General features: G+C 44.6%; 2 protein-coding genes across 2 annotated transcripts; both read right to left on the bottom strand.

Moving 5' to 3' along the window:
- Positions 1-8504: 8504 nt before the first annotated feature.
- On the bottom strand, positions 8505-10046 carry LOC147983824 (peroxidase 2-like). Its single transcript, XM_087543153.1, has 4 exons — positions 9769-10046; positions 9489-9680; positions 9223-9388; positions 8505-9121 (listed from the first exon to the last, which is right to left on the bottom strand). The coding sequence occupies exons 1-4, from the start codon at positions 9970-9972 to the stop codon at positions 8733-8735; spliced, it is 951 nt and encodes a 316-aa protein (XP_087399279.1). The 5' UTR covers positions 9973-10046; the 3' UTR covers positions 8505-8732.
- Positions 10047-19449: 9403 nt separating this feature from the next.
- On the bottom strand, positions 19450-20897 carry LOC125535668 (peroxidase 2). Its single transcript, XM_048698736.2, has 4 exons — positions 20701-20897; positions 20421-20612; positions 20144-20309; positions 19450-20041 (listed from the first exon to the last, which is right to left on the bottom strand). Exons 1-4 carry the CDS (start codon positions 20860-20862, stop codon positions 19653-19655), a joined length of 909 nt encoding a protein of 302 aa, XP_048554693.2. The 5' UTR covers positions 20863-20897; the 3' UTR covers positions 19450-19652.
- Positions 20898-27356: the final 6459 nt, after the last annotated feature.

Consider the following 27356-nt stretch of genomic DNA (forward strand, 5'->3'; position numbering starts at 1 on the left):
ACATAGAGAGGAAACTTGATATTATTGCAATTCCTACAAGCATATATTCCTCCCTCATAATAATTTTAAGTAGCATCATGAATGAATTCAACAATATAACCAGCATCTAAAGCATTCTTTTCATGATCTACAAGCATAGAAAATTTACTACTCTCCACATAAGCAAACTTCTTCTCATGAATAGTAGTGGGATCAAACTCAACAAAATAACTATCATGTGAGGCATAATCCAATTGAAAACTAAAATCATGATGACAAGTTTCATGAATATTATTACTCTTTATAGCATACAAGTCATCACAATAATCATCATAGATAGCAACTTTGTTCTCATATTCAATTGGAACCTCTTCCGAAATAGTGGATTCATCACAAAATAAAGTCATGACCTCTCCAAATCCACTTTCATCAATATAATCATCATAAATAGGAGGCATGCTTTCATCATAATAAATTTGCTCATCAAATATTGGGGGACAAAAAATATCATCTTCATCAAACATAGCTTCCCCAAGCTTGTGGCTTTGCATATCATTAGCATCATGGATATTCAAGGAATTCATACTAACAACATTGCAATCATGCTCATCATTCAAATATTTACTGCCAAACATTTTAATGCATTCTTCTTCTAACACTTTGGCACAATTTTCCTTTCAATCATACTCACGAAAGATATTAAAAAGATGAAGCGTATGAGGCAAACTCAATTCCAGTTTTTTGGTAGTTTTCTTTTATAGACTAAACTAGTGATAAAACAAGAAACTAAAAGATTCGATTGCAAGATCTAAAGATATACCTTCAAGCACTAACCTCCCTGGCAACGGTGCCAGAAAAGACCTTGATGTCTACTACACAACCTTCTTCTTATAGACGTTGTTGGGCCTCCAAGTGCAGAGGTTTGTAGGACAGTAGCAAATTTCCCTCAAGTGGATGACCTATGGTTTATCAATCCGTGGGAGGCGTAGGATGAAGATGGTCTCTCTCAAGCAACCCTGCAACCAAATAACAAAGAGTCTCTTGTGTCCCCAACACACCCAATACAATGGTAAATTGTATAGGTGCACTAGTTCGGCGAAGAGATGGTGATACAAGTGGTATATGGATGGTAGATAAAGGTTTTTGTAATCTGAAAACATAAAAACAGCAAGGTAACTAATGATAAAAGTGAGCACAAACGGTATTGCAATGCGTTGAAACAAGGCCTAGGGTTCATACTTTCACTAGTGCAAGTCCTCTCAACAATAATAACATAATTGGATCACATAACTATCCCTTAACATGCAACAAAGAGTCACTCCAAAGTCACTAATAGCGGAGAACAAATGAAGAGATTATGGTAGGGTACGAAACCACCTCAAAGTTATTCTTTCCAATCAATCCATTGGGCTATTCCTATAAGTGTCACAAATAGCCCTAGAGTTCGTACTAGAATAACACCTTAAGACACAAATCAACCAAAACCCTAATGTCACCTAGATACTCCAATGTCACCTCAAGTATCCGTGGGTATGATTATATGATATGCATCACACAATCTCATATTCTTCTATTCAACCAACACATAGGACCTCAAAGAGTGCCCCAAAGTTTCTACCAGAGAATCACGACAAAAACATTTGTCAACCCCTATGCATAGGTTCATGGGCGGAACCCGCAAGTTGATCACCAAAACATACATCAAGTATATCATGTGATATCCCATTGTCACCACAAATACGCACGGCAAGACATACATCAAGTGTTCTCAAATCTTTAAAGACTCAATCCGATAAGATAACTTCAAAGGGGAAACTCAATCCATTACAAGAGAGTAGAGGGGGAGAAGAAACATAAGATCCAACTATAATAGCAAAGCTCGCGATACATCCAGATCGTACCACCTCAAGAACACGAGAGAGAGAGAGAGAGAGAGAGATCAAACACATAGCTACTGGTACATACCCTCAGCCCCGAGGAAGAACTACTCCCTCCTCGTCATGGAGAGCACCGGGATGATGAAGATGGCCACCGGAGATGGTTTGCCCCCTCCGGCAGGGTGCCGGAACGGGTCTAGATTGGTTTTCGGTGGCTACGGAGGCTTCTGGCGGCGGAACTCCCGATCTATTGTGTTCCTTGATCGTTTTAGGGTATATGGATATATATAGGCGGAAGAAGTACGTCAAGGGAGCCACGAGGGGCCCACGAGGGTGGAGGGCGCGCCCCCTGCCTCGTGGCTTCCTCGTTGCTTCCCTTACGTGGACTCCAAGTCTCCCGGGTTGCTTTCCTTCCAAAAATAAGTTCCGTGAAGTTTCGGGTCAATTGGACTCCATTTGATTTTCCTTTTCTACGATACTCTAAAACAAGGAAAAAATAGAAACTAGCACTGGGCTCTAGGTTAATAGGTTAGGAGACAATATAATAGATACGTTGGAGACGTATCACAAAGCCACCTGAATGCATATAAAACATCCAAGGTTGATAATATAATAGCATGGAACAATCAAAAATTATAGATACATTGGAGACGTATCACAAAGCCACCTAAATGTGCCGACAAATCCCGATAGGAGATGCACATATCTCGTTCTCAGGGCACACCGGATGGGCAAGACGTCGGGTTGGCATAGACCCTGGTTGCCCAGGGGGCGCTGGACATCGCCCAGTTTGGAGCAACACTTAGAGAAGCACTGGCCCGGGGGTTAAAAATAAAGATGACCCTTGAGTCTGTAGAACCCAAGGGAAAAAGGCTTAGGTGGCAAATGGTAAAACCAAGGTTGGGCCTTGCTGGAGGAGTTTTATTCAAAGCGAACTGTCAAGGGGTTCCCATAACACCCAACCGCGTAAGGAACGCAAAATCAAGGAACATAACACCGGTATGACGGAAACTAGGGCGGCAAGAGTGGAACAAAACACCAGGCATAAGGCCGAGCCTTCCACCCTTTACCAAGTATATAGATGCATTAATTAACATAATAGATATAGTGATATCCCAACAAAATCCATGTTCCAACATGGAACAGACTACATCTTCACCTGCAACTAGCAACGCTATAAGAAGGGCTGAGCAAAAGCGGTAACATAGCCAAACAATGGTTTGCTAGGAAAGGTGGGTTAGAGGCTTGACATGGCAATATGGGAGGCATGATATAGCAAGTGTTAGGTATCGCGGCATAGCAATAGAGCGAGCAACTAGCAAGCAAAGATAGAAGTGATTTTGAGGGTATGGTCATCTTGCCTGAGATCCCGCAAGGAAGAAGAACGAGTCCATGAAGAAGACAAACGGACGAAGTCGAACAAATCCTCACAAACGCGACGTTATCGGAACTAACCCGAAGAAGCAACACCGGAAAGAAGCAAACAACATAGTAAACAACCATCACATAAGCATGGCATGATGCACAATCAAGTATGATGCATGTCCGGTTTAATGAGGCATGGCATGGCAAAGTGCACAAGCAAAACTACAAGTTAAGTGGAGCTCAATATGCAACGAGTTGCATATTGACGACACCACAACAATTATTTAGTTCTCTCCCGTTTAAGTACTCAACAACATTAAATGTTTGTTAGCATGGCAAGGGGTGAAGCATAGGAAAACTACCTATCTAGGCAAGTTTAAATGAGGCCGGATATAACAAACAACAAATCCGGAAACTCCTCATGTGCATATTTTAGGTTTGGTACTGTTCTGCCCTAAACCATATTTTATAGTTATTAAACATGCAAAGTAAAGTCACCATGATAATCTATGCATTTTTCTACCCCAAATACATATAAAGTTTATTAAATTTGGAGCTACGGTTATTTAGTTATGAATTAAAGCATTTTAACATGTTATTTAAGAAAAATAAAGCAAACATCATTTTAAACATGTCCAACATGATTGAAAGTTGGATATTATTAAACTAGATAAAATTCTAGTCATGTTTCATATATAACTTATGTTAAACCGATGCACGGTCTTGAAGTTATTATATGCATGAACATGGAGGGGTTTTCTACAAAACTGGTAAAACCTGGATAAAGATAAATTCGTAGATCTGAAAAACAATACTACACTGGGCCGAATCTGGCCGGCCCCAAAAGTGCACAGGAGCGGGGGCTGCTCACCCTGGGCTGAGGCCCACAACGGAGAGGAGAGGGGCGCGCTGGGCCTTGCTGCAGGATGCGACCCAAGCGGGCACGAGGAGGCCGGCTCGGTCTCGTTGAATCAAGACGAGCAAGGCAGCGGTTCGAGCTCCTCTGTTTGATGCAGGACGCGCAGAGGCCGGTGGCGGGACATGGAGGTCGACGACGACGGGGAACGCGGCGGCACAGCGGATCCAGGAACACGAGAGGCGGGGTCAACGGAGGCGCGGCAGGGGCCAGGCCCGGCGACAGCTTGCTGGCGAGGGGCGAGGCGGATGTAGGCGAGCGAGGCAGGGGAACTTGGCGCCGGTCGTCGTTGTCCCCGCATGCAGAAGCAGTGGAGACCGGTGAAGAGGGCTTGGGGAGGTCCGACCGCGGAGACGCACCGGCCAGGACGCGGATTGGATGAGGAAGCAGCAGAACTTGGCGCGCGGGCGACGCTGGAATGGAGCAGAGCTTGGGGCAGCTTGGAGCTCCCGGCGACGATGGTGAGCGTGTCAAGGCGGGCGAGGCGTGGATGAAGACCGACTCCACAGCCGCGGGTCCAGGGAGGCACGGCTCCGACGGGCAGGGGCCGGAGACGAGGTACGGAAGGGCGGCTTCCATGGCCTCCTGTTCGAACATGCAGAGCACGAGAGAGGGATGAGACAGGGAAAGAAGAAGGGAAAGAAGGAGGTAGCGCGATGGGATTGGGCTCGGGCGTCGGTGGTCTGCTCCAGCGAGCTCGCCGGTGCTCGGGCGGCTACAGGAGAGGAGCGACGGGCAGAGGAGCTCGGGCTCCTGCAGGATTTGGGCGGCGATGGTGGTTGGACAGGAGGGGAAAACGAGGTTTTGGATCCCGTTGGGGAGAGTGGCGGCGGCGTGGGGATGGATGGGACATCTCCCCTAGGAATTAGGGTTGAATCTATTTATATATGGCATATGGATCTTTTGGTAGGGGCTACCTCGTCCCTCCGATCGTAATCGGACGGTCGAGAAACAAATAGGTAGGGAGTCCAAAAAGAAAAACAGAGATGTTTTGTAGATGTTAGGGGATGATTCGAATCCAACGGTGACGACTGCCCGGGTTGGGTCCAGGACAGCTTTCGGACGCGCGCGTGAGGAGGGGTCGGTTGAAACTTGTGAGCTGTGCAGAAGGCCTCAGGCTGAGAGGAGAGAAGAGAGAGAGACCCGACGGCAGTTTTCGAAGACCAAAAACGTCCGACGTTTGACCGGCTATATTGTCGCTATAGTTATCCTTGGGGCATCAAACGAACTCCGAACGCGATGAAACTTGGCAAGCGGCCTACCTACAACATAAAAACACAGCATGCCAACTTTCAACCCATTCCGAGAACAGTTTCCGGCCACTTATAAAATACTATTTCGGACATGCCGTGGGCGCGTGCAAGTGTGTCTGGGCTCAGAACGGACAACGGAAGGAACTAGGAGACCCGGGCTAATGCAAGTTTTGAAAACATGATGATGCAATGCACATGATGACATGGCAAGATGCAACACACAAGCAAATGACATGGCAAAGACAACGAATAACTGGAAGACACCTGGCGCAGCGGTCTCGGGGCGTCACATAGGGGTGAGAGGAGGGAGGAGAGAGGAGGGAGGAGAGAGGAGGAGAGGGAGGGGGTGGGAGGAGGGCTTGGCCGGAGGAGGAGGAGGAGGAGGAGGAGGAGGAGGAGGAGGGCTTGGTGGAGAAGGAGGAGGGCCCTTGGCCGAAGGAGAGGAGGAAGGAGGGCTTGGCCCTTTTTTTGCGGGAATTAAAATTGAATTTTGTTTGGCTACTACGAGCTTGTTCGGAATTTTACCAGCTTCACGAAATTCCAGGAGCTGCGGAGGCGGGAAATAGCTGCTCCACAATTTTTAATTGTAACTCCACCAACTTTGAGAGTGAAGTTGTGGAGCGGAGGTTCTCTGAACAAGGCCTACAATAGGTATTTCCACTAACCTCGCAGGAGCCATTTATTTTATTTTTCCAGTGAAAATACTATTTGCACACCTAAAAAAATCTGAAAAAATACCCGTAAGCATATAATTTGTGATATACACATATAAAATTTCATTAACATATATGTTCGTATGTGGTGTACACAAAAAAGATTAATACATAGATTAAAATGGACTTTTTCTACCCCGCCCAAAAAAGGACATTCCTTTGTTGTTTTTGGGCCAGGTTTTTGTCTTTTTGTGTAGCCTACAAATAATGATATTATTTAATGAAAAATTATAGATACTTAGAGAACATGTCTGCATATCATCTTTGAAACTTCTAAATAGTGTTTCAAAAAAAATTCTAATAATGGTCCATCCTTATATTGTCCCTTCTTAACATGATAGGGTTGTTACAAATCTGCAATCTCCCTAGATACATACACATTAGTTGATACAAAATTTCATTTCAGTGTTGTCATAGACTTTATTAGCAATTAATCATTGGCTTCTTTGTGTGATGGCCATGTTAAGTAATTAAAACCAATGGCGATGAGTTATCATCTTTAGCTCCACAAACATGATTTTGCATTGCACCATTAGTATTCCCTCCGTTTCTAAATATAAGCCCCTTTAAAGATTTCGATACGAACTACATGCGGATTTTGTTTTGTATGTAGTCTATATTGTAATCTCCAAAAAGGCTTATATTTAGGAATGGAGGGAGTAGTTAGTTGTGTAAAGTGGCATCTCCTAAAAGTGTAATGTTATTTAATATGCTTCACTAGAGAGTTATGCAGGAACATGACTTAATAGACATGCATCATAATATTTCAAGAGCATATGTGTGCTGGCACAACAAGGGTGCCTAGGCATTACTCCGAGCGCTTAAGCATGCCTAGGTGTGCGCTTAGTCGACATAGGAGCTATCAATAAAAAAGCACACACTTAATACCTATTGTTTTCCCCTTGATATTAAGTAAAAGGATTCAAAAAGCCCGTAGAATGTGTAAAGCTGGGCAAAAAGGTAAGATAAATAGAAAAGTAGTTTATGCAGCCATGCAGGAGAATTGACAATGTAGCCTTGTGTTCCGTAGCCTGAAACAAAAGGTATTTAGATTAGATTTACTCAGTGGCGGAGCTAGACCGGGGGGGGGGGGGGGGGGGGGGGGGACAAAAAAGAGCAACTGCTGCTGACAAGAAATTTATAATAAGTGTAGCTAGGTCTCGGTTGACTGAGACTTAACCAAGCCTCAGTCGAATGATATAGTATATAAAAAAAAAAGAAAAAACTGAAGAAAAGAATGTACAATTCTCTATGCAAGATCTAAGGGATATAGTATCGACTAAGACATAACGAAGTCTTAATCGGCGGAGACTTAGTAAAACTGATTTATAATGTGTATAGTCCAATAGTACAATCAACGGCTGACCAACTGCCACTTAGAGAGAAAATTGTAGTGCCATCACCAAAAACTTCCCAATTAGTTATATCAAACCACACAAGAAAAAACCCCAGTTTGACTCATTGTACATCAGTGTTGATGTACAGGCAACGCTCTTCAGATTTAGGCTGTGCGTCACGGCGGGGGCAGCTGGTTGAGATGAACCACACCACATTGTTAGACTGAACAAGTCATCCGCTGCCTAAATACTTCAGCTAGTCATGTGCTGCCGCTGCTCTACTCTCTCTCTCTCTCTGTACTCTTCTTATATACTTGTAACCCCTTTGTGGATGAATACAATGAGTTCGCAGGCTATTCTAGTGACTGCATGCACACTATATATAATTTACACACATGAGCTGAGAAGCACGTGCCTGAAGATGGGTTAGTTCGTTGCTGCACTGTGCGTGAAGATGGATTAAGCCGAGCTGCAGCCAGCAGGGGCCACTGCTACCTAGTAGTAATGAAATAAAATCGTTTGGGCTGGGGGGGCCACGGCCCCCTCAGGTCATAACATAGCTCCACCGTTGGATTTACTACATGATGAGGTTGAGCTGCTGGGTTTCCAGGGTAGGTATGAGAGGTGTTCAAGCATTTCTTGTGACTGTCGCACACCTTTTTTTTGCCGGGGGGAGGGGGGGGGGGGGTTACTTCGACCCTTGAAGTACACCCTTGGGGAAAGGTTAATGAAAGTTATGATATAATTGATATATTTTGATGTTGATGGAATACAATGAAGTTTGTAATGTTACGATGGAACGGCCTGGAATGTACCGTAATCAGGAGTGGAACTTTGTTTAAAGCAATATACATTCTATATCTTTGTGTCAAATAATCTCGTAAAGATGGATTTATAGTGTCTCGTCACTAGTTATGTCTTACTGATGGACGTCACCTGCCCATCAGTAGAGACGATCATCCCCTGCCCATCTGTGAGAGCTACCCTGCAGTGACATTTGCATGCCAACAAAGACCGCCGCCCGTGGAGAGGGTTAAAGACTTCAAGTGGCAGATGCCAGATAGTAACATCTCAAAGTACAGATGTCATAGATAAAAGGAAGCAATTCGTCGTGCTTTTGCACGAGAATTTGTTACACATGTGTAGATGCACACATGCACAAGTACAATTTCCAGCCACCCGCCCGAATACACACGCTACGTACTCGTAGGTGCTGGTACAGCTGGTCTCCGAGACCTTATTTAATTCATTCATGCATGCGTAGCAGCAGCAGAGCGTCGGCGGCGTGGAGATTACGAGTTGACCTTGGAGCAGACGAGCCTGATCTGCCCCTGCATCCCAGTCTTCGGCGCAATGTTCCCCATCTTCACCATGGCTGTGGCGAAGGCGTTGTTGAATGTCGCTGCGCTGGACGCGAAGCTCATGACCGTGTTGTCGGCACCGCCGCCATTGAACAGCGCCTGGTCCGAGTGTAGGAGCCCCTTCTGCGAAATCAGGTTGCTGTAATAGGCGTTGTCGAACGCGTTGGGCGTCGCTGTGTCCAGCGGCGCCAGGCTGCTGTCGCCGCCGGACTGGGGGCAGTTGGCCTTGAGCGCCGTCGCGAAGGCCGTGTTGGTGTTGGCCTCGTTGTAGATCCTGTTCCTGAAAAACCGGCACTGCGATTGTCCGAGCGTGTGGGCGCCTGCACAGCCATACGTGTCAGAATTAGCGTCCCTCTAGCGAGCCGTTGTACTAGTAAAAGTTTCAGTTCAATCATGATTCAAACTCATCGATGGTGTGTACCTGAGAGCGCAACCATGTCTGTTATGCTGAGCTGCTTGTTGGCGAACGCGGTCGTGAGGTTTTGGAGGTCGAAGGTAGGAGGTGGGAGGTCATTTTCTGCATTGGTCTTGCTTGCGGTCGTGGAGTCCCTCCTCCCCAGAAGAACAGGCCATGTTGGCCCTCCCAGCTACACAGAATTTTAATTTGAAACCACAACCAAGAAAGTAGAATCACACGCATCGACCATGTGCAGAATCACACACATTAGAGCTAACTGTAAAGCTTACCGCAACGACGGAGTCACGGGCGGCGACGGCGAGGATGTCGGCGCAGGAGACGGTCTGCGTGCAGGCGGCCTCGACCTGGGTCTTGATGTTGTCGATGACGTTCATTCCTCGAATGGAACCGGCGTTGGGAGCAGCCCCCTGCTCGCCGACGAAGCTCCCCGTGTCTGCCAACAGAACGGACCCGTCACATCCCTGAAAAAAAGGTACAGAAATGCCAATCATTTGCCTGTACTAACGTCCGTGCATATGCTACAACTGACTAAGGTTATGTGAGACTTGCATCGACAAAGCAGTCGTGGAAGTGAAGCCGGACCAGCGACGCCCCCATGCGGGGCTCGCTATTCACTGCGGCCTGGACCGCAGTTTGGATGATGAACAACGCGCTCGGGCACGATGCGAGGTAGAACGTCGGCGACAGCTGCGCCGATGCCGCGGAGGCCATTGCCACGAGCACCAGTAAGCTAAGACAAGGAGCAGAAGCCATCGCTAATCTAAACCACTAGTGTATAATACACAATGTTATTTGGTGTTTCTGCCTCACCTTTTTTGTGTTGGCCGTGGCTTGCAAGAGAACCATACCAGCAATGCACATATATATAGCCAGAAGAGGTTTGGAGCACGGTGCCCTGGGCTAAAACGTCCACATTTTGTGCCTAACTTGACCATAAACATCTCTTGAGAATCATTATCGTCGAGCAAGGTTACCCCACAAGCGATTAGCATGGACATAAACATCTATTCCGCATGAGCTTAACATGGAACGTTCTCACATTGATTTGATTGCGTATTCAACATAAAATTATACGGCCAACACCAAGTTGGCACTATTCGGGCAAAGAATTTGGCTGCATTATTCGCTCAGTGTATGCATGATTGCATATGGCAGTTCGATATGGCCTTATTATATTGCTTAGGCGAAAACATGCACTCAGTGGCATATCATATCGGCAGGATACATACACCACACATGTGGTTTGTTTCTAAACGACGTGGCAGTTTGATCTATGGGTCAGGAGGTATCAACTAATCCGCAGAAGTTGTGTATAATGTGTCATATTATCTCCCTCTTCTTAGTCTTCTATATGGGTTAAACACATGGGATAAGCTAGCTAGTAATGGGTTCAAATACAAACTTGATTACGCCGGTTACCATAGAGGAGATCCGATTAATATAAATAATTAACTGATCATTTTCTCTATAATACAGAACATTTTTCTTTTCTTTTTGGAATGAAGGATAAACTTCGTGGCCTCTGCATTCTCAGAGACACACACATATATGTTATATTAATATGGCCATATATTATGGAATATCGATTTTATTTTGTAGTAATCACATGGTCGACCCAATCCAGAGTGCACTAGATCGGGTTTCAGCTTCTGTGGAGTTGGAACTTCACTTTCCCCTATGTGATCTTAAGGCCCAAACCAAATCTGATTGGATCACCCCCCCCCCCCCCTCCCACACCCACCCACCATGCATTGTTTTTATATTTCTCTCTTTTTATTTTTGTTTTTGACTGCGTGCATCCTTGATGTCTTTCGATATCTTGTTGGTGCAGAGGCTTGGTGTAATTGATACCTTCGCGATATTAATATATTCTCTTTATAAAAAAATTAAAAGTTGAAAATGGTATGAATTTCAGTGTTTTGTATACTATTGGGGACTATAATTATAGGGTTTGGCTTATATATTCCAATAATGAGTCTGCTTCTATGAGCTTTTGGCCATCTTGATCAAGCAAGTTGGATGCACCCCACTAGTCCGTACGAGAGCTTTCATATATTCATACCTCTATGTGCAACCTAGTTGCATGACAATCTCTAATCCTTGCATTAATATTGATTATGAAGTCTTCCTCTTGCCCTAATGACCCCTTTCACTGAACCAAGATTATCTTTAATTTTGACTGCTTTTAACCCACAACATTATGTTCTTATGCCAATCATTAGGGTGTGAAACCTAGACTTGCGCTTGGATTCTACACTAATTTGATTGATTTGTTGGAATGGCACAGAAAAGCAACAAGTGTTTGTATTTTTTTTCTTGTATCAAGGATTAGTCTAGAATTGATTTTCATGCTAAACATTATTTTTTATGAAAGCCATTACTGTTTTCTCAATAAATAATGACATTCTTTTGAAACTTTGGCACTGGTGATATTGACTTCATGCATTTGATTATCAAAGAATTTTGGGAACTTTTTTGTATGCATTGAGATAGTTTGGGAATATTAAATGTAGACCATTGTCATGTATATATCTTAGCTATTGTTTAGACCCACCAAAGATTATACATCATAGGATCACGTTCTTGATAAGTAGCATTCACATAAAAAAATCATCCTTGTTTATCATCTTAAATGCTTGAGGATGAGCATGGATTACGCTTGGGGATGCTAATACGTCCTAAACATATTTATAGTTTCTGTATTGTTCATGGCTTGTGTCCATCACTTTTGCAAAACTTTTGAAGTTCTATTGGAACTATTTGATTACTTATGTGTCCAATGCTAGGACTTGTTTTTGTTGTGCTTTTGTTTTTTGGCAAAATAGAATCTCTATGCTTTTGAAAAACAAAGTCTAAAAAATTACAGAAGTTGTTCTTATACTAAAGAAGCACTGTGAAAGAGCTAGGACACTTGGGTAGGCCCTGGAAGCCCAGACAACACCTGGACCCACCAGATCTCACTTGTTATATACCCCGAAAAGCCTATTCATATTTCTTGAGTACTTTTTTTCCCATGGCCACTTCGTGTTCTGAGGCAATCTCACCTTCAGCCCTGTTCCGGCACTCTGTCGGAGGAGGAATTCATCAACATCAATCATCGCTGCTCCAATAACAACTACGAGTACTCCACCCAAGACTGCGGAATTTCATAGCGGTAGGAAATATGTAATGTCCTCCCTTATTTTTTCTGCGTGAAATCTCCCCCCTTGTAGTTCAATACAGTGGCCACACAGCTGCCTACCATGAGTGTGGTCAATCTGATGTGTACTTTGTTGTGATGTTGATCATGTGAATAATTATTCATTTATGTTTAGATTGTGTTGATGCTTACGTTCGGTTGGATTCATATTGTTCCCCTGTTATTTGTTTTCTCTTGGCCAATTTAGATGGGTAATCAATAGAGCAAAAATGTGCATTAGTTGGATCTAATTGTGCATGTAATCTATGTGGTGATAGTAAATGGAAATTGCTTGTATTGTATTATTGTCACTAAAGATAATGGATAATAAATTTGTTTGTCTTGGTGATGACCCAAAGCCTTAGGGGAATATTATTCAAATGTAGGTCATATTACTCAACAGAATTATCTGTTTTATTACATATTACTTCGATGATGCAGAGGTATCTCACTCAAAGAGTGGAACACTTTCAACAAGTTTTACTTGTATTTTGTTAGTTATTATTTATTCTAAAAATACAAAATTATTACCTTTCACTAGAACCTGAGTTTTGGTTCCCATGCTCACATGCACCCGCCGATGAACAATATAACCAGCAAAAAAACTGTAATTATTTGTCGTGCAAGATGCTTCTGTGTGTGATGTCCGTGCAAAATTTGGTGAAGTTTGGATATTTGAGGAGCTCGTGGCAAAAAAAATACAAATTTCAGGTGTTTGAGAAACATTTGAAACCAGCACAGTTCGGAGCCAATTTTATCTCTTTTTCCACGAGCTCCTTGAATATCCGAACACCTCGAAATATTGCACAGTCATCACCAATGTTGAGGATATCGCTTATCGTTATCGTCTCGGTCAGCCAGAGATTAGAGATTAATCGGAAATCGACCGATTAATTGGATATTTTTTGCAAATCTCAGGTTCCCAACACTAAAATACGCTATATTCAACACCAAAACAATATTGGACAGATGTGTTACCTTGATTCCTAGCCTTTGAATCCTCGTATATTGACAAACAAAATAGGATAACAATACAAATTGCCTAAAAAGGTCAACAAAACACAAATAAACATAGTTTTCGAAAACATAGTGCTATGAATAGGTCCGATTTATCGGTAGATTTCCGATAAATCGCTCGTCAGAGTGATAAATCGGTCCAAAAGATAAATGGTGAAGATAAGGCATAATCTTATCGGTCACCCCTGAGTAGCGATAAATCGGAAGATTAATCGCTGAATCGGAAGATTTCTTGAACAATGGTCATCACACACTTGAGAATCTTGGAAGACAAAAAAATATCATTTAAAAAAATTCCTGCTTTTTTTATTTTACTGTTCACCAGGTCCAAATGAGACCGGGCACTGTTTTGAATTATCGCATTCATATATCATTCAATACTTTGCACAAATAGCAAAGCTAGTAAGGATTGACACATTGCTCGTGTTGTTGGGGGCATAAGTGAAGTTTTGGCATCACCATGGAGTCCCATGAGACCCATGCAGTCTTTCTTTCTATGGCTTTATAACTCCAGTCTTTCTTTCTATCGCTTTATAACTCCACCAGAATTTTCGGATCATCATGTCGAGTTGTTGGCATAATCCTCCAAGTAACAAGAAATAAGACATTGAATAGGTTGGAATGGCTTCGGCGACTGATTCAAAAAGATTCCATCTGCCATCCGTTGATAAGCTTCTCTAAATCCACCCTTGACTTTGCTTCCACAAGCGATCCTTTAGATGTTCAAAATCACCATTATTCTGCCTAACTACATCACTTCACGGACCAAGGTACCCTTCAGCCAAAATCTCATTATATACATTCAACAAAGCCTTTATTTGGTTCCTTCTTACTCTTGGACACCCCTTGCGAAAGTAGATATCTGGTTCATCAAGGTTAACTCATTGTCCCGAGGCTATATCACCATCAGGTGGCTTCTATATATCTGATCATCACTAGAGACTTCATCTCCACCGATCGACGTATTGTGCCCATAAGTGACTAGGCCGAACCCAATGGATGAGGCCCTTCACCCCATTCCTGTTGTCTATAAAAATGAGCAAGGGAAGGGAAAACCTAACTACATCCCTCTCCATTCCTATGCCCATTCTTGCTCCTTGGGTGGCAGCGGTGTAGCCCTCCTCTTCTTTGGCACTTCCACACCTTGTTGTTGCCTCCTTCACCACCACGCCCCGGTCTTTCCCTCCTAAGTGCACCTCTCTTGTACCACCACGCCCCCACCTTTCCCTCCTAAGTGCACCTCTCTTGCACCACCATGCCCCGCCTTTCCCTCCATGACCCATCTCCTCCTTCATGGGTCCCCCCTCTCCTCGCGGAAGCCTCCTAATCGGTTCTTCATTGCTAGTACGTTAGGCTCTCCCATGTCCTGACAAGTAGATGTGTGCCAACATCCCTCGATCCAGATAGAACTTGGCGCCTCCAGCGCCTCCTCCCCAAATCTCGGTCGGCATACACTTGACCTAGGGACGGATAAGTATTCACATGGACCTATAGAATGTTGGGGTTGTACACATACACTACAACCCTGGAAGGGATTAATGAGATTGATGGTGATCAATAAATGTATTTTTTTTTATGGAATACAATGCTGTTTTTAATGTTATGTTGGAAAGGAGTGCAATGTGCCGCAATTTACAACTATGTTTTAAGCGATTTGCACTATGTGTTTTTGTGCCAAAAGAACTCATAAAGATTTGGGCTCATTAGCCAATTTACATTTGCTTGACTTGTGATGTCTTACCAACGACAGTCTGGATAGTGTTGCCCATTAGTAGAGACGATCCTCCACTTATGATGGGTAGTAAACCTGACCATTGGTCGGGCCGAGCCGGGTTTTAGGCCTGGCTTGCAAAAGCCTGACCCTGAAACTCCAAGCCCAAGCATGACTTTTCTATGCACACACGCCTGGAGCACGAAAGCCTGGCCCGAACAGCAGTTTTTAACCTCCACATGCAAGCCCAGCCTTAAAGCCCGGAAACCCAGCCCAATAATCATAGAGAAGAGAAGCCTGAAACCGAGAGCTCCTCACTGGCGCCTTATGCGCCAGCAAACGAAACGAGCGCCCACGCACCTGGTTATGCGGGCCGGCCCAAGAACGAGCCGAAATATATGTAGCCCTCCTTCTGTAGATAAAAAACAACTTAAAATCTAAAAAGTGGCCGCGCACTATATGGACAGAACGAGCGGCCGCGTTCTGACCGCTCGATCTCACTCGTTGCACGTGGATGACAAGGCCCACCACTACCCGAAGGACCAACCCACCCCCGGTTTCCCCTAGCTAGCCTCCACTCCCTCACCCCTCTCTCTCCCGCGCGCGGCCATGGCAGCTGTCGGCGCACCTTCTGCCTAGCTGTTCCTGCCGCTGGTCCTCTGCATCTTCCGCTGCTGCAGGTCATCACCGCAGGTCGCCTTTGGTCAAGGTTGGCCGCGCCGCCGCCCCTGGTCGAACACTCAGGACACCCCGCCGCCCTGATCGACCGGACAGCCGCGACACACAGCGGGCTGTTGTGCTGGTGCTCCTAGGTGTAACACGGGAAGAAGCGCAGATCGGCGGCCAGCCTTCTCCGTCAACTTGAACTTGGGGTACACCGTACACCACCGCCGCCCCCAGTGGTGGAGCTGGGTGCGGATGCTGCTGCTGCTTTGTGCCGCTGGTAGCTGCCATGAGGAGGCACAGGCAAGGAATCGTGATGGAAATAGTCATGGTTCTGTGATTGATTGACAGCGGCTCTCTGTGCTGAGACTTGAGAGAGAGATGAGATGGGAAGGTTGGTGGCATGGTTCGATGTGTATATACACGTAGGTGTTGCCATGGTGATGGATGAAGTGGTTTAGTTAGATTTTAAGACTTGGTTTGTGAGGAGAGAAGTGAGAGGAAGAGATTGTTGGATGGAATTAACCCGGCCGACCATGCATGCATACGTGTAGGTAGGAAGAAGTGTAGCTTAGCTTGCAAGTTACGTATACATGGAGACATGACCTCATGGTTTAATCTGCTGGCTAATTACAAGCTAACCGAATCCATGCAGTGATGTTTAGTTGGCTTGTAATGTAGTCTAGTTATACATATGTTGATGTTTAGTTGGCAGAGAAGATTGGTTGCACACATATATACTCAGTTGGTTTGTAACCTAGTCTAGTTGCACACACATTAATATTTAGTTGGCTTGTAATATAGTCTAGTTGCACACACATTGATGTTTAGTTGGCAGAAAATACTAGTTGCACATACATTCTCAGTTGGCTTGTAATGTAGTCTACTTGCACACACATTGATGCTTAGTTGGCAGTGAAGACTAGTTGCACACACATATGTTCAATTGGCTTGTAATGTAGTCTAGTTGCACACACATTAATGTTTAGTTGGCTTGTAATGTAGTCTAATTACACACACATTGATGTTTAGTTGGCAGAGAAGACTAGTTGCACACATATGCTCAGTTGGCTTGTAATTTAGTCTTGTTGCACACACATTGATGTTTAGTTGGCAGGACTATTGGCACACGCATATGCTCAGTTGGCACGGCAATATAGTCTAGTTTGCACACACATTGATGTTTAGTTTGCAGGACTATTGGCACACACATATGCTCAGTTGGCGCGGCAATGTAGTCTAGTTGCACACATATTAATGTTTAGTTGGCAGGAAGACTAATTCGTCGAAACATCTACTTTTGAAGAGCATGTCGCGAGGGTTTTAACAATGAAAACGGATCTGAATTTCGACACGCAGTTTAGAAGATATATATTTTATATAATTCTGAAAACAAAAAATTAATGCACTAGGGACGAACATGGGAAACAGGCATCCATCACGTGAGAAAAGACCATATAAGATGATATCCATCACGTGAGAAAAGACCATATAAGATGATTAATTAGCAGTGTCCTTTTAGTACTTTTGAATTACAGTAATTTTGCTCTTTTTAATATATGGTAGTGACTAGACGTTTGGGACCAGGGGCCGGCTATTGTAGAAAGAGGGTAGAAAGAGGGATTCGAACCCACGTGCTTTTGCTCATGTCCTTGGGGCTTCAACCACTGCACCATGACAACATTGACCTCTTATGTACAAAAACAGTTTTATTTGACCCCGACTTCCTGCTGCAGTACAAATTATTTGGAAAAAGGGAACGAAAAATTGAACAAAGAATTCGCGAATTTTAAAAACAGATCATTGATTTTGAAAAGGCCGCGGACTTCAAAGAAATGTTCACAAAAAAAAGTTCATCATTTTTTTAAAAAAGTTCATCATTTTTTCAAAGAAATGTTCACAAAAAAAAGTTCACAGATTTGAAAAAAGTTCATTGGATTTTGAAAAAGGTTCATCGATTTTGAGAAAAACAGTTCATGAATTCTCAAACAGTTCACGAATTGAAAAAAAATTAATCGATTTTGATAAAAAAGACCACAAATTTGAAAAAAGTTCATAGATTTAAAACAAGTTCATCACTTTTCATAAAAAAAAGTTCATGGATATGAAAATAGTTCATCAAGTTTGAAAAAAAGTTCATCGAGTTTGAAAAATTTAAGAAAAAAGTTCATGGATATGAAAAAAGTTCATCGAGTTTGAAAAAAAGTTCATCAAGTTTGAAAAAAGTTCATAGAATTTGAGAAAAAAGTTCATCGAGTTTGAAAAAAGTTCATCGAATTTGAGAAAAACGTTCATCGAGATTGAAAAAAGTTCATCAAGTTTCAAAAAAGTTCATTGAATTTGAAAAAAGTTCATCGAATCTGAGAAATTCATCGATTTTGTGTCGAACCAGGAAGAAAGGAAAAAGAAAAAGAAAAAGGAAAGAAGGAAAACAGAAAATGAAAAAAAGGAAAAATGATAAAAGAAAAGTACAAGGAAGAAAAGGTGAACATAAGCAGAATAGGCTTGGTGGCGTGGTGGTTTGTGTAGTGTACGATGAAACAGCAGCTACCCAGTTCGATTCCTACTGCACCTGCTTTTCTTTTGCTTTTGCACTTTAAAAACAGAAATAAAAGGGCCGGCCCATATAGCGACGATGTGAGATCGGGGGGTGTGCGCCCTGTACGAGCTGGCCTATATTCGGCGCGCCGAATAGGATTTGGCCCTGAAACCAGCTCGATCTAGCTTCCGGGCTGTAAAATGAGGCCCATGACCAGCCCGAAGGCCGAGCGTGACCCAGCTTGGATTTTTCGGGCTGGGCTGTCCATGCCCAGGTCTAATGGGCAGTCCGTCCGTGATGACATTTGCATAGGGACGGACATGAGGGCCGTCGAGTGGAAAGTGGCAGATGTTATCATCTCGCAGCATGACATACAATTAGCATGTTACACATATATTCGGCGCTTAAGGTGCCGAATAGGATTTGGCCCTGAAACCAGCTCGATCTAGCTTCCGGGCTGTAAAATGAGGCCCATGACCAGCCCGAAGGCCGAGCGTGACCCAGCTTGGATTTTTCGGGCTGGGCTGTCCATGCCCAGGTCTAATGGACAGTCCGTCCATGATGACATTTGCATAGGGGCGGACATGAGGGCCGTCGAGTGGAAAGTGGCAGATGTTATCATCTCGCAGCATGACATACAATTAGCATGTTACACATATATTCGGCGCTTAAGGCGCCGAATAGGATTTGGCCCTGAAACCAGCTCGATCTAGCTTCCGGGCTGTAAAATGAGGCCCATGACCAGCCCGAAGGCCGAGCGTGACCCAGCTTGGATTTTTCGGGCTGGGCTGTCCATGCCCAGGTCTAATGGGCAGTCCGTCCATGATGACATTTGCATAGGGGCGGACATGAGGGCCGTCGAGTGGAAAGTGGCAGATGTTATCATCTCGCAGCATGACATACAATTAGCATGTTACACATATATTCGGCGCTTAAGGCGCCGAATAGGATTTGGCCCTGAAACCAGCTCGATCTAGCTTCCGGGCTGTAAAATGAGGCCCATGACCAGCCCGAAGGCCGAGCGTGACCCAGTTTGGATTTTTCGGGCTGGGCTGTCCATGCCCAGGTCTAATGGGCAGTCCGTCCGTGATGACATTTGCATAGGGGCGGACATGAGGGCCGTCGAGTGGAAAGTGGCAGATGTTATCATCTCGCAGCATGACATACAATTAGCATGTTACACATGTGGACGTAGATGCACAGCTACAGTTTCCAACCAACACACATACGTAACCACACACCACCCTACTCCGTAGATTCTGGTACTGGTACCCGAGACCTTATTCAGTTCATTCATGCGCAGCAGCAGAGTGTTGGCGCGGAGATTACGAGTTGACCTTGGAGCAGACGAGCCTGATCTGCCCCTGCGTCCCCGTCTTTGGCGCGATGTTCCCCATGTTTACCATGGCCGTTGTGAAGGCGCTGTTGAACGTCGCCGCGCTGGACGCGAAGCTCCTGACCGTGTTGTCGGCGCCGCCGCCGTTGAACAGCACCTGATCCGAGTGCAGGAGCCCCTTCTGGGACATGAGGTTGGTGTAGTAGGCGTTGTCGAAGCCGTTGGGCGTCTGCGTGTCCAGCGGCGCCAGGCTGCTGTCACCGCCGGACTGGGGGCAGTTGGCCCTGAGAGATGTCGCGAAGGTGGTGTTGATGTTGGTCTCGTTGTAGATCCTGTCCCTGAAAAACCGGCACTGCGATTGCCCGATCGTGTGGGCACCTGCAGGTAGATCAAGCATATTTGTGTCAGAATATCTCTCGCGAGTTGCTGTGGTGAAGTTTGAGCTCAGAGAACTCATGCATAGATATTAGCGGGGTGTACCTGAGAGCGCAACCATGTCTGTCATGCTGAGCTGCTTGTTGCCGAACAAGGTGGTGAGGTTTTGGAGGTCGAAGGTAGGAGGTGGCAGGTCATTTTCCGCGTTGGTCTTGCTTGCAGTGGTGGAGTCCCTCCTCCCAAGAAGAACAGTCCATGTCGGCCCACCCAGCTGCCTTGGTAAGTATGTCCAGAATTAGTTCCAAACCTCAGTTAGTTATGGGGGCGTCGCTGGTCCGGCAGCACCAGTACGTGCATGAGAGCTGGTAATTGCCGAGCTTACCGCGACGACGGAGTCACGCGCGGCGACGGCGAGGATGTCGGCGCAGGAAACGGTCTGCTTGCACACGGCCTCCACCTGAGTTTTGATGTTGTCGATGACGTTCATGCCTCGAATGGAATTGTTGTTCGGGGCTGCCCCCTGCTCGCCGATGAAGCTCCCCGTGTCCGCCAATAGAACGGACCCGTCACATCCCTGGAAAGAAATTCAGAAACACTAATCATTTGCGTGTACTAACGTCTTTTACAGCGTACTCCCACGTGAGTAAGATTATGGGACTTGCATCGACAAAGCAGTCGTGGAAGTGCAGCCGGACGAGCGACGCCCCCATGCGGGCCTCGTTTTGCACGGCGGTCGTCACGCCGGCCTTGATGGTGGCCAGCGCGTTGGGGCAAGACGTGTCGTAGAACGTCGACGACAGCTGCGCCGACGCCGCCGAGGCCATTGCCACGAGCACCACTAAGCCAAGGCGAGAGGCAGAGGCCATCGCTGATCTAGCGACTAGTGTAATACTATACCAGAGTGTTAAGTGGTGCTTCTGCCCCACTTTTCTTGACTTGGCCGTGGCTTGCAAGAGACAACACTAGCATTGGACATATATATAGCCAGCAGAGGTTCTGGAGCCACGGGCGCCCGTGGCTAAAACCTCCAAATGTTGTGCCTAACTTGTCCACAGGGACGATACTAGCGGACATGTTGGCAATCATTGCCCTGGAGAAAGGATACCCTACAAACGAATACAATTGGCAGGCTTAGCATGGAACGTTCTCACGTTGATTTGATTACCAGTTTGGTACAGCGTATTCGACATAAACAAATTTATTTGGCCAACACCAACAGCAACTGCATTATTGGCGCAAGAAATTTTGCGGCATATTCGCTCAGCGTATTCATGCATGATTGCATATGGTCAATTCGATCGGGCCTCACTAGTAGAAAACAGGGCTTTGATACAGGCCGGGTCAGCCTATTAGTCCCGGTTCAGTCCAGAACCGGGACCAATGTGGGTATTGGTCCCGGTTTGTGAGCCCAGGGGGCCGGCCGGGCCATGTGGGTCATTGGTCCCGGTTGGTGGGATGAACCGAGACCAATGGGCCTCGCTCCTGGCCCACCACCATTGGTCCCGGTTGGTGGCTTGAACCGGGACCAAAGGCTCCCCTTTAGTCCCGGCTCATGTCACCAACCGGGACCAATGAGGTGCTTATATATACCCCTCGCTCGCGAGCAGAGTGCTCTGTTTTTCTCTGGCCGAGGGGGAGAGGGCTTGGTGGTGCTCTAGCTCACCTCCTATGCACACAAGGTGTTCGATGGAATGCCCGAGCCACACTACTTAAGCTTTCTCCTCTCCAAGCTTGACCTCCAAGCTCCATTTTCCATAATATTTGTCTAGGTTTAGCGGTCCGTCACGCCCCGTCCCTGTCTTCACCGCCGTCGATCACCCGCGCCAAGCTCATCGCCGGCACCACCGTGGTGAGCCTCTTGTTCTTATCTTCTTTCTGAAAGAAAAAATATTCTTACTTGTATGTTTACATAGATACTTGTATTATTTTCTTACTTTTATTATTGCTTCTTATATAGTGCGATGGTTTTGGTATCCGCCCCCGTCGGCCCTCGTCTTGTCTATGATTCGGATGTGGTATATATATTATCTTTATAACTATTGGTTCATTTATTGTTTATGAAAATTATGCCGACCAACGTGACATAGATTTTATTTATGTAGGATGTATGTGAATCAGAAATGCCAACCGACCCTATTGTCGAGAGGTTAAATTTAGTTGAAGAAGAAAACAATTTGTTGAAGGAAAAAATAAAAAAAATGAGGAGGAGAAGATGATATTGGAGTTGCATGTTGCAGATGTCGTCGATGATCACAAGGTCAAGATGGATGCAATGCGCTTGAAGATTAGAAAGATTAGAAAATATGCCATTCATACCGAGGCTTGGTATCATTATGCCGTTGGATCAATTGTTACCTTGGTTGCGATTATGATCGCATTTGTTTTCGCATTGAAATGTTTTACATAGTTTCAATGTATGGTTTAATTAATTAGATGCTCTGGAGAGCTATATGTTGTTAGATGAGAACTATGTATGCACTTTGGTTTTAATGTGATGATGAACTTCTATTAATTTGGACACTTAATTATATATAATGCACGCAGATGAACCGGCAATGGATGTATGGTGACAGACACACCCGCGAGTACATTAAGGGCGTGCATGAGTTTCTCGATGCGGCTGAGGCAAACAAGCAGAATGGTTTTATGTGTTGTCCATGCACTGAATGTGGGAATACGAGGTCTTACTCTAACCGGAAAATCCTTCACTCCCACCTGCTTTACAAGGGTTTCATGCCACACTATAATGTTTGGACGAGGCACGGAGAAATAGGGGTTATGATGGAAGACGGCAAAGAAGAAGAGTACGATGACAACTATGTGCCCCCTGAATACGGTGATGCTGCAACGGGGGGAGCTGGTGAAGATCAAGAGGAACCAGACGATGTGCCCGATGATGATGATCTCCGTCGGGTCATTGTCGATGCAAGGACGCAATGCGAAAGTCAAAAGGAGAAGCTGAAGTTCGATCGCATGTTAGAGGATCACAAAATAGGGTTATACCCCAATTGCGAAGATGGCAACACAAAGCTCGGTACCGTACTGGAATTGCTGCAGTGGAAGGCAGAGAATGCTGTGGTTGACAAAGGATTTGAGAAGCTACTAAAAATATTGAAGAAGAAGCTTCCAAAGGATAACGAATTGCCCAACAGTACATACGCAACAAAGAAGGTCGTATGCCCTCTAGGATTGGAGGTGAAGAAGATACATGCATGTCCTAATGACTGCATCCTCTACCGCGGTGCATACAAGGATCTGAACGCATGCCCGGTATGTGGTGCATTGCGGTATAAGATCAGACGAGATGACCCTGGTGATGTTGACGGCGAGCCCCTCAGGAAGAGGGTTCCTGCGAAGGTGATGTGGTATGCTCCTATAATACCACGGTTGAAACGTCTGTTCAGAAACGAAGAGCATGCCAAGTTGATGCGATGGCACAGTGAGAACCGAAAGAAAGATGGGAAGTTGAGAGCACCCACTGACGGGTCGCAGTGAAGAAAAATCGAGAGAAAGTACTGGGATGAGTTTGCAAAGGACCCAAAGAATGTATGGTTTGCTTTAAGCGTGGATGGCATTAATCCTTTCGGGGAGCAGAGCAGCAATCACAGCACCTGGCCCATGACTCTATGTATGTATAACCTTCCTCCTTGGATGTGCATGAAGCGGAAGTTCATTATGATGCCAGTTCTCATCCAAGGCCCTAAGCAACCCGGCAACGAAATTGATGCGTACCTAAGGCCATTAGTTGAAGAACTTTTACGGCTATGAAATGGAAACGGTGTACGTACGTGGGATGAGCACAGACAAGAGGAATTTAACCTTAAGGCGTTGCTGTTCGTGACCATCAATGATTGGCCCGCTCTCAGTAACCTTTCAGGACAGACAAACAAAGGATACCACGCATGCACGCACTGTTTAGATGACACTGAAAATATATACCTGGACAAATGCAGGAAGAATGTGTACCTGGGCCATCGTCGATTTCTTCCGACCAACCATCAATGTCGAAAGAAAGGCAAGCATTTCAAAGGCGAGGCAGATCACCGGAAGAAGCCCGCCATGCGCACCGGTGATCACGTGCTTGCTATGGTCAATGATTTACACTACGTAATCTTTGGAAAGGGTCCCGGTGGACTAGCTGTTCTGAATGACGCTGAGGGACACGCACCCATGTGGAAGAAGAAATCTATATTTTGGGACCTACCCTACTGGAAAGACCTAGAGGTCCGCTCCTCAATCGACGTGATGCACGTGACGAAGAACCTTTGCGTGAACCTGCTAGGCTTCTTGGGCGTGTATGGGAAGACAAAAGATACACCTGAGGTACGGGAGGACCTGCAACGTTTGCACGAAAAAGACGGCATGCCTCCGAAGCAGTATAAAGGTCCTGCCAGCTACGCTCTTACGAAAGAAGAGAAAGAAATCTTATTTGAATGCCTGCTCAGTATGAAGGTTACGACTGGGTTCTCGTCGAATATAAAGGGAATAATAAATATGCCAGAGAAAAAGTTTCAGAACCTAAAGTCTCATGACTGCCACGTGATTATGACGCAACTGCTTCCGGTTGCATTGAGGGGGCTTCTACCGGAAAACGTCCGATTAGCCATTGTGAAGCTATGTGCATTCCTCAATGCAATCTCTCAGAAGGTGATCGATCCAGAAATCGTATCAAGGCTAAGGAGTGATGTGGCGCAATGTCTTGTCAGTTTCGAGCTGGTGTTCCCACCATCCTTCTTCAATATCATGACGCACGTCCTAGTTCATCTAGTCAACGAGATTGTCATCCTGCGGCCCGTATTTCTACACAATATGTTCCCCTTTGAGAGGTTCATGGGAGTCCTAAAGAAATATGTCCGTAACCGCGCTAGGCCAAAAGGAAGCATCTCCATGGGCCATCAAACAGAGGATGTTATCGGATTTTGTGTTGACTTCATTCCTGGCCTTAAGAAGATAGGTCTCCCTAAATCGCGGTATAAGGGGAGACTGACTGGAAAAGGCACTCTTGAAAGAGACTCAATAATATGCAGGGATGGATATTCTTGGTCTCAAGCAAACTACACAGTTCTACAGAACTCTACCTTGGTGACCCCGTATGTCGATGAACACAAGAACAGTCTGCGCTCCAAACACCCGGAGCAGTGCGACGACTGGATTACATGTGAACACATCAGGACTTTCAGCAGTTGGTTGGAAACACGTCTCAGAGGTGACAACACTGTTTGTGATGAGTTATACTTGTTGTCCAGGGGACCATCTTTGACTGTATTGACTTACAAAGGATATGAGATAAATGGGAATACATTTTACACGATCACCCAAGATCAAAAGAGCACCAACCAAAACAGCGGTGTCCTCTTTGATGCAGCAACCAAGAGCGGAAAGGACACATATTATGGTTACAGAGTGGACATATGGGAACTTGACTACGGACCTGATTTTAAGGTCCCTTTGTTTAAGTGCAAATGGGTCAATCTGTTAGGCGGCGGGGTACAGGTAGACCCACAGTACAGAATGACAACAATGGATCTGAAAAATCTTGGGTACACTGACGAACTGTTCGTCCTAGCCAATGATGTGGCACAGGTTATCTATGTGAAGGACATGTCTACCAAACCGAGAAAAAGAAAAGATAAGGAAGCGAATACATCATACGATGAGCCAAAGCGCCACATAGTTTTTTCAGAAAAAGGGACATCCTGAGAGTGGATGGCAAGACAGACATGTCTGAAGATTATGAAAAGTTTCATGAAATTCCTCCCTTCAATGTCAAGGCTGACCCAAGCATCCTGATAAACAATGAAGATTATCCATGGTTACGGCGCAATAAGCAAATGACACAAGCGAAGAAAAAGTGAAGACTTTCTCCCGCAACTATTATGATGATACCATGCCAACTTTGTAACACACGAACAAGCTACCATTGTCCGTTTTGTACATGCATATGCTATGTGGGTGAAATTATGATACCATGCCAACTTTCAACTTTTTCAGAGTTCATTTGAAATGCTTTCATGTCTTATGGTTCGGCCCTTGTAATACCATGACCATTAGTCCCTGGCCCATGCCAACTTTTAACTTTCAACTTTCTAAAACTAATGGCACTAACAGAAAGTTTATAATTTTGCTCCTCGCCCCTGGCCCATGACCATTAGTCCCGGTTTGTGCCACAAACCGGGACTAAAGGGTTGGTCCTCGTTGCGGGCAGAGTTTAGTCCCACCTCGCCAACCGAAGGGGGCTCACACTGGTTTATAAGCCCTTCCCTCTCTGCCTTGTTGAGCTCCTCTCGAAGTGAAAATAGATGCCCTAATAGAGAAAAGTTTAACCTAAATTCATAGTGAATTTCTCTGAAATTCACAAAAATTTACTAGGAATTTAGATTGAGTTTTCTCTATAAGCGCATCTATTCTCATTTTTTAGTAAGTTAATCACAAACTTGTGATTCAAACAATTTTCAAAGAATTCAAATTTTAACTATTCAAATTTGAAAACTAATGGCACTAACAGAAAGTTTATAATTTTTCTAAAACTAATGACACTAACAGAAAATTTATAATTTTGCTAACCTAAAAGCAAACAGAAGTAAAAATTAAAGCAAAAAACAAAATAAAATAAATAATGCACAAAACAAAACAAAAAAACTGGAAAAAATAGCAACAATAAGTATTTCGTTGTAAGTAGAAACAAAATAAAATAAATAAAACAACAGAAATTTTATAATTTTGCTGAGCTAAAAGCAAAAAGAATTAAAAAATAAAGCAAAAAACAAAAGAAAATAAATAATACAGAAAACAAAACAAAAAAACTAGAAAAAATAAAAATAGCAACAATAAGTATTTTGTTGTAAGTAGAAACAAAATAAAATAAATAAAGCAACAAAAAAAAGCGTTTTCAAATTTGAAAACTAATGGCAGTAACAGAAAGTTTATAATTTTTCTAAAACTAAAAGCAAAAAGAATTAAAAAATAAAGCAAAAAACAAAAAAAAATAATGCAGAAAACAAAACAAAAAACTGGAAAAAAAATTAAATATAGCAACAATAAGTATTTTATTGTAAGTAGAAACAAAAAAACAAAAAAAAGTGCCACCTACTGGGCACCCACGGCCTGAATACGACTAGAAACCCTACCATGGGCCAGGATTCAGGCCCGCGGGAGGCCCAGTAGGCCCACAGGCACACATTACATGGTTAGGCCCAAAAGCCTGCTTTAGAGAGGAGCTCGAGAGGGAAGGCGCACCGCACCTTATAAACAGGTGCGGCTCCCTCTCAACTAGCGAGGTGGGACTAAACATTTGGGCGCGGGGCAGCACAAGACCTTT

This window comes from Triticum urartu, chromosome 2A (assembly GCF_056163025.1).
Source record: "Triticum urartu cultivar PI428250 chromosome 2A, HENAU_Tu73, whole genome shotgun sequence".
Classification (NCBI taxonomy): Eukaryota; Viridiplantae; Streptophyta; class Magnoliopsida; order Poales; family Poaceae; genus Triticum; species Triticum urartu.